This window comes from Papaver somniferum, chromosome 1, assembly GCF_003573695.1.
Source record: "Papaver somniferum cultivar HN1 chromosome 1, ASM357369v1, whole genome shotgun sequence".
NCBI lineage: Eukaryota > Viridiplantae > Streptophyta > Magnoliopsida > Ranunculales > Papaveraceae > Papaver > Papaver somniferum.
This window is the reverse complement of record NC_039358.1, coordinates 225,318,013-225,326,294: the sequence shown is the minus strand read 5'-3', so window position 1 is coordinate 225,326,294 and position 8,282 is coordinate 225,318,013. Positions and strand designations below refer to the sequence as shown.

Genomic DNA, 8,282 nt, shown 5'->3' with positions numbered 1-8,282 from the left:
AAAGTTTTTATATTTTATCCACTTAAAAATGTGACACAAAATCTCTTCCCCAAAAAACAACAAAGAAGAAAGTAAACACTTATTGCGAAAATGGCTTCTTCTTCTTCATCCCTCCTCCTTCCATCAGGTAAACCATTTTTCCTGATTGCGTTAGTTTTGTTGGTTACACAATTACAATAAAAATTCTGTGTGCTTAAGTATTTGTTTTGTTTATAAACTTTCTGCAACTCTGTAGGAAGTAAACTAAATTAGATTACCTGATTGAGGTAAACAATTTTTCTTAATATTCATATTTTTATGGATTGCAATATGTAAAATTAGATAACATGTCACTTCTCATTATGTTTTTCTTGATCTGAAATCTTGATTTCCAAGGCTTTGAATGATGTCAAATTGCTTCAGCTTAAGGAAAATAGCATTTGTACTCTAAGAAATTTTTAGCTCCTCGAATTATCTGTCTTAGAAGCTGTAATTGGCTTCATAAGTACGACCTTACGGTGGTAGCATAATAAACAGGCTAGGAATCAAACCGTAACCCACAGGCGCTGGCCGAATCCCAACGCCATAACCTCACAATTTGGAGGTTCAAGGTTCAGTTCCCCTCCAGGCCATTTTAGGGGATAATGCTGTTCACCAACAGTTTCAAATAAATATTGTGCAAAGTAATCATATCTTTGGTGTATAACCATATAAAATTGCTTTCCTCTTCTAGGTCCTACATTTAGTAAAAGATCAACTTTTACCCCTTCTCGGGGCATTGGCAGATTGAGAATCCAGAGTCCGACTGTGCGGTGCCTGAGTGAAGAGTTCCGGGCTGAATCTGCCAGTCCAAGAGAGTATGAAGATCAAACCACTCTAATGAAGCGTCGAGATATTATTGGTCTGGCGTTGAGTATATCTTCGCTTGTTATGTCCTCATCTGATACAAAGGGAGCTGGCTTGCCTCCAGAAGAAAAGCCAAGACTATGTGACGCTGCTTGTGAAAAGGAGCTTGAAAATGTATGGTGAGCTTACATATCCTCTCCGTCCCTCATTTTCTCGTGTAGGATTTGAACAGCAGTTATGCCTAATTTTCATGGGTAGCTTTTACGGTTCGAGGAAGAGGCCTAACTTGTAGAAGTTTTCTGCTATATGAAGGCACCTATGGTAACTACAGAGTCGGGCTTGCAGTACAAGGACATAAAAGTTGGTCGTGGTCCTACTCCACCCACTGGATTTCAGGTATGCATCAGTGCAACTTCCTCTATCGAAGAGTTAGTTTATCTCTTACATTTGGTCAAATTCCTCATCATTTTCATCATCTTAGGTTGCTGCCAACTATGTTGCCATGGTACCATCTGGACAAATATTTGATAGGTATGCCGTATACTCCTGTCTCACTACTTTGGAGCTTCGGAGTTTCAGTGTTGGTTACTTGTTCTAATTCTTATTTCCGATTGATTTGACAGTTCCCTGGAGAAAGGCCTACCGTATATTTTCCGCGTTGGTTCTGGTCAGGTAAACGTGGAATCTGCTTTCCTGACTTAAATTTTTTTTCAACTCTCCTGCCCATGCAGCTGTTTGTTGATTGCTACCATGTTCTACCACTAAAATAGGTGATCAAGGGACTTGATGAAGGATTATTGACCATGCAAACTGGTGGAAAACGCCGGCTCTACATTCCTGGACCTGTAAGTATTCCGTTAAGCTAGAAAAACAGTTTACCAGCAAACCTGCAGTTTTTCTAGAAGAACTGAGGAAAACTGAAGGAGAACTAAAAGAAAGTTTGCCTTCAATTTTCGCTGTTTTACAGTTGGCGTTTCCTAAGGGTCTAGTTTCAGCACCAGGAAGGCCAAGAGTAGCTGCAAATAGTCCTGTGGTTTTCGACGTTAGTTTGGAATACATTCCAGGTCTAGAAGCAGATGAAGAGTGAAAAGAAACTCCTCAACCTTCTGCTTCCGGATTCTATTCTTGATTCCAGCACAGACAGACAAGCCTTGCGACGTAAAAATCCTCATTTATCCTCCTATTCTTCTTGTGTAATACATTTTTCACTCCATTTATTTTGTAAAACCTCATCTCCCAAACTTAACGGTGTTTCATCCTCCATCAAAACCGAATGAAAAACTATTGTTTTTGTAAGACCAGAACTCTATAAATATTTACTAGATACCGAAGCTTGGCATTGATTCCACCAACATGTGGGAGAATATGTGTGTGCTAGATGCACAGGGAGACATATGAAGGTATGGTGTATACTTGAGTACACTTCTTAATTGACATTAAACATTAAAACAGAAATTGCAGCAATTGAAAAAGGTGTCACTTGGCTTGTTTTTTTAACTTACATAAAAAAACAGAAACGTAAAGTTGTACTCGCAATCGTTTTGTAATACATCAAAATTATCAACAACAGATAAACACACTCCAAACAAGGATTACGACAAATCGTACCTGCCAGCTAAACATCTTCATACTTTTCATCACCCACTGAAACAATTGAAAATGGACAGCAACCCTGATAAATGAAACAAGAATTAGCGTAACATTGTGAATGTCACTAACAGAATGAACTTATTTGCAAGTTATATTCGTACCTCTTAAGAAGTTTCTGATTTTATTTTCCGGCTTCTTACTTTGTTCAGTAATCAGCATCTACTTCTTCAATAGATACTTCTTCACTACGCTCTGGCTCCAAAAAATAACCCGAGTAAACTGGAAATAGGCTCCCTACAAAAGTCACCATATCATACAGGCCAGCAGGAATGCCGCTGATCTTCACAATTCTAGACTCACTGTACTTAGGATGATACAAAAGTAAGGGTCCTTACACATCTTGAGTACAAGTTCCCCATCCTTAAAAGGAATGTAACAGCTTCAAGCGGGCTATGGATGGCATAGCTGTTTGTAAAGGAATCGTGAGTAATTTGTTCCAAGAACCGTTTACTCCATAATCCTTCATTACCCATATATCAACTCTAAGGGGCTGTTTGGTAACCATTATTTTAATGGATTATCAGCACATAATCCATTATCCAGATTATAATGAATTTTATATGTGTTTGGTAATCATTATAATAATTGATTATTTTAATCATAATTGAAAAAATCTATTATTTTCATAAACAGAAAAAAGTTGTTTTGAATATTTATTATGATCAATTGTTTTTTTCCAACAAATTCAAGTTGAATTTTTTCTTCTTATTTTTTCTAAACGGTTAAGATAGAGACATAAAAATTACATAGGATTAAAAAAAATGATAGATTATCATTCTTTCCTCTCATTTTTGAGATCATCTTTCTAAGATAATCAATTATTTGAAAAAAATTGTTTGGAAAAATTCATTTTACAAACGATTATATCAAAATTATTTATCAATTGATTAAAAAGATGACTTATATTTTATTCTTGGATAAAGAATATTACATTGACTAGTTGGAAGCCTAACAAGCTAAGCTCCAACGACATACTACTACATTAATTGAACATGAGCGAGCCTCATGCAGTGTAGTCAATATCGGCCGTATCGGCTGATATATCGGGGACATTTCGGATATCGGCCTTGGAGCGGTAGGATAAGCATTGTATCGGCGATACGATATCTTGGCGATAATATCGCCCGATATTAGCCGTATCGGCCGTACCGGCCGATATATCGGGGATATTTCGTGATCCTATTTTTCTTGATGAGCATGATGAAAATGATGAATGGTTGGATCCAGAGAACTTGGAAGACTTGGCGGTAGAAGGTGATGATGTAACTTTGGATGATTTGCAAGATATTCTTGGTAAAGAAAGTCGGCCAGTTGGTAGTAGAGGTGCATGTAGCACTAGAAGTAAACTTTTAAGTTGTTGAAGTTACTCTCCTGTTTCTAGTTAAAACTTGTTTATTTATCATTTTAGGTAGTGAACTTTAAACTTATTGAAGTTACTCTTGTGTTTTTTGATAAAATTGATGGTAGCTATAAAATTATAGTCTCTAAATTTGGAACCTATATTATACCGATATTTAAACGATAATATCCCCGATATAAAGTCGTACCAATGTATCGGTCCTGGACGAGATAAACCGATATCCGATATTAACTACATTGGCCTCATGCATAACCTAGCCAAGGAAGCCGAAACGGATGGGAGCTGAGATTCTGTCACAAGGCCTAAACAAAGGAACACAATAATCAGTTATGCAAAGGTCCCCATTCAATACACCAACCATAACGTGAAACGTATTATTCACATTTTCTGGCAGTGGCAGCTCCCCAAATGATTCATCCCTAATACTGAATGAAAGTACAAGGCTCCGAGTTTCTGATGTGAAACAATGTTTCGCTATCCAGTGAAGATATCCATTCACAAGCACCCCAAATGCATTTCCATCATCCAAGGTGTAAGGTATGACTTGATTCGCTTTCCATGTATTCGATCCCTCTTTATATACCCCGGCTATAGAACCATTACCATATTTATACCAAAACCTTACAAGTTTATACTCCTCATTTTGAAAATCATACCCAAATCCCTGTTTCATTCCACCAATTGGACGACGTTGGGAATAGAGCTGGCAAACGGGCGGGACGGGGTTAACTTGTTACGGGTTGCACGGGTTCGGGTTAACACAGGCCAAAACCCGCGGGTCGATATTTTTCACGGGTGGTCATTTCTCCAACCCGCGCCCGTAACGGGTAAAGCTTGTGGGTTCACGGGTTGGATGGTTTCTGGTTAGTCAACTCGCCAGAAACAAATTTTGACAGAGTTTCCTCTGATTACTGATCTATTCCCAGCCACATTCAGGCCATCTAAATCTCCTTCCCTGCAACCACAAACCCATACTCGATTCCTTCGGTTCAATAACAGTTCAACTTCAACCAACAAAACCTTAATAAATGACAAGGAAAGGGGGATTTCAATCAAGCAAACAATTGGGGGTGAGATCTATGACAAGGAAGCAAAATATGAGTTCAAGACTAGATACAAGGGAAGATCAAAACATAAGATGATCAATTAACATTAATATCATAATTTCAGCTGCAACTTGAATTCAATTTGTTCTCTTATCAATAGCACATATTCCATAATTTCATTGATAGCTTCTGTGCAACACAACACCAGAAACATCTATTCAATAATACAATTTTCTGCATCCATGGTACCTGCAATTCACCAAACACCATCCACAACTCCTTGCTGCTCCAATAACCATACACAGTACCAGATCACACCTACTTGAGAGCCACAATCTCCATGGCATGAATTGCATCCACACTTCAGTACCATACAAACCCAAATCTGATTTCATTCATCTCAGATCAAGCCGTCTGAAAACTTGATTCTGCTTCCAATTGCCAATTGAAGCCAAACCCATCTTGTAATTTTACAATTTCCATCATCACAATCTCATAAAACAGCACCACAAATCACTATTTTTCCTAAAACAACACCAACAACTCAACACCAAATCCAATTCAAACTCAGATTATTTGTGCTAGTCTTCCATCCAAATCCTTATGCCCTTCGTGAACCCACTAACAACACCAGCAATCAATTCTGTTGTTGTTTTCTCCACAGAAGATGATGAATCAACTTAAAAATCTGGCCTTTTCTAATATGGAATTGATCTCTTAAGACTAGAAGATGAATCAACATAAAATCAATCAATTGTTGATTTCTCAACAAATATAAATAAAAAATTAAATCTTCGTTGTCTGTGAACCAGAGTTGGATCGTCGGAAATAGATTGGATCTACTTAATGAGTTAAAAGATTGGATCTACTTAGTGATTGTTGATCAGTTATTTCCTTTGGATTGCATCTGCTACCTCTTAGAAAAAAAGTTGCAGAAGAAGAAGAAATAAGAGAGACGAAGGGACGGATTAACCAAATAAAATAATTTTTCTTTCGGTTTTAACAAAGGTAACACGCTATCGGCGATGTGCGACATGTGGCTTGTGGGGAAACTACGGGTATACGGGTTGTACCCGCGGGTTTACGGTCCGGAACGGGTTTACCCGTTTTCTCACGGGCCAGCATTTCTCCAACCCTAACCCGACTTGTTAGAAAACCAGCCAAGCCGGGCGCGGATTTTCACGGTCCGGGCTGGATCAACCCGCGGGTTTTTGGCTTGTTTTCCATCTCTAGTTTGGAAAGCAAATTAAGAGGTGATGTTGGTATGTCTTTGAACATTCTTGTACATGGATTCCAAATGCAAATGGTCTGTTTCATATTAGCTATACAAAGCAACCCATTGCAAGAACCTACTATAGACATGTCATAATCATTAGATTTGAACGGGAAATCGATCTGGGTGACAACCTCATGAAATATTGAATTTAAATGTATAAAGTACATGTTTTCTCCACCAAACATAAGGCTTAACTTTTCATTTTCAGTACCGATATCGAAGTGCAGTTCAATAAAATTAAGATCACTAAATAACTTTAGCCATTGCTTACATATGCACCTGAATCGTATTATTGATTTTACTGGCAACCTCAAAAGTATGTTGATGATTGTTGGGAAAATTGGTACCCCGAGCGCAGCAGAAACACAGGATCACAAAGGGAAATTGGTCATTTGAACCAAACATGAGAAAAATAAGAAGAAATAGACAGAAGATAAAGATGCACACAACCACAACACAAGATATACGTGGTTCACCTTTACAGGCTACATCCACGGCCAACACCACCAGAAAAATTTCCATTAAATCAAAGACCATTACATGCTTTTTCCGAAACTCAAGACAAGACCAAAGAGTTAACAAGATATATCCGAGAACACCATTGAAGAAACCATAGAAACCAACTCTCTAACCATTCTTCAAACCAGGCTCATGTCTTCTCTTCTACATCTTCTTTACAACTGCTAGTAACAGAGGAGAAACATGGAAACCGTCTAGAAACTTGGATTAGGGCAAAGCCCCAAACCCTAAACACTAAAACACCAAAATCCTCTCTCTACAAGTTTTTCTCGCACACCAATATTGACCTTCACGATAACACACGATCCTCCCTACCAAAGACACCAAAATCCTAAGCATAAGGATTTCCCACTCTTCTTGGTTGAATTTTTTCTACACCTATAATTCTAATCCTTTATATAGAGAAACTAACTTAGCCCTTAAGAAGCCCTAAATTTGGGAACAGGTTTTCCTTGGCTCTTAAGTTCCCAAACTTTAGGAACAAGCTTTGTGCAAGATAGAGTTTGACTTTCGGTCAAACTTTACACCACCGACTAAGTCCCACAATTCACCACCTCGGATCATGCTTTCAAGCATGAGACGATAAAAAAAAAAACCTTTATCCGGTTGCACATCATCTTCGTATACACGTAGAATTACTTTGAAGCTCAAGTCCGAACTTCCATCTTCATAGAACCATCTCCTCGACCAAAACAGCATGACGCTGATAAAAGTCTTCAAACCATCTTCTTCATGAAGAACACTTATGAAACTGGCCACGTCTTACAAACACCAAGAAAATATTTAATCACCATCAACGAATCCTTGTACAGACTCCACCATTGATCACCAAGAGAACCATCCATAAGAATCACCGCTAGCTCCACCTAACTAGTAAGCTAACAACATATTGAACTCACCCAGAAAGGAAAAATTAGCTTCAATATCATACTCCAGCACATGTCATGATTATCGTGTATCTGAAACAAACTATCAGACACATCCACTGTGACTAACTGGCTTAATCCTTTGAGAGATTCCATTGCGGCTTTGACGGTGTTGCACGATAATTATGCGGCATGGCTTGCGGCTTTGACGGTGTTGCACGATCATTATGCGGCATGGCTTGCGGATTTGACGGTCTTGCACGATCATTGTGCGGCTTTGGCAAGGCCGGTGCAAGATGCGGCTTCGGGAGTTGGTGAATGATTTCATCACCAATCTGACATACTTTTTACCACCATCACACCCAACATACTCGTTCAGAATATACAACGTGTGAATTCCCATATTAACGTGGTACATGCTTTCGAGATCGGGCACATTCTTGAAATTACGTGCAAGCCATCAAGAATACTTTAACATAGACTTAAGAACATAAATCTATAACATCTTGTGCATAATTTCGAAGCTTTGCTGGGCTTGCTTCTACGTGAGACCTCATGACCTCATCCTTTCTTCAAACTTTGTAACCCATTATTTATAGTGTATGATTACTAACATTCTTCAAGAAGTAAATATGTATTCCACCTCATTCAACTTTATTATGCATCCCATACTACATCATAAAACAATACAAAGAACATACACTTCTACCAAGTTGAACCTCTGATTTGTAAATCACATC

At 38.3% G+C, this 8,282-nt stretch overlaps 1 protein-coding gene across 1 annotated transcript; it reads left to right on the top strand.

Annotated features, from left to right (window-relative positions):
* LOC113317430 (peptidyl-prolyl cis-trans isomerase FKBP16-3, chloroplastic-like) lies at nucleotides 1-2,173 on the top strand. Its single transcript, XM_026565555.1, has 7 exons — nucleotides 1-127; nucleotides 713-999; nucleotides 1,138-1,221; nucleotides 1,307-1,356; nucleotides 1,449-1,497; nucleotides 1,596-1,670; nucleotides 1,793-2,173. Exons 1-7 carry the CDS (start codon nucleotides 91-93, stop codon nucleotides 1,910-1,912), a joined length of 702 nt encoding a protein of 233 aa, XP_026421340.1. The 5' UTR covers nucleotides 1-90; the 3' UTR covers nucleotides 1,913-2,173.
* The last annotated feature ends 6,109 nt before the right edge of the window (nucleotides 2,174-8,282 follow it).

Excerpts from the sequence above, each read along its gene's own strand:
- LOC113317430 (XM_026565555.1), top strand. The coding sequence starts at position 91 with ATGGCTTCTTCTTCTTCATCCCTCCTCCTTCCATCAG. Across the intron at positions 128-712 it reads ATCCCTCCTCCTTCCATCAG|GTCCTACATTTAGTAAAAGA; the intron begins GTAAACCATTTT and ends TTCCTCTTCTAG. Across the intron at positions 1,000-1,137 it reads GTGAAAAGGAGCTTGAAAAT|GCACCTATGGTAACTACAGA; the intron begins GTATGGTGAGCT and ends TGCTATATGAAG.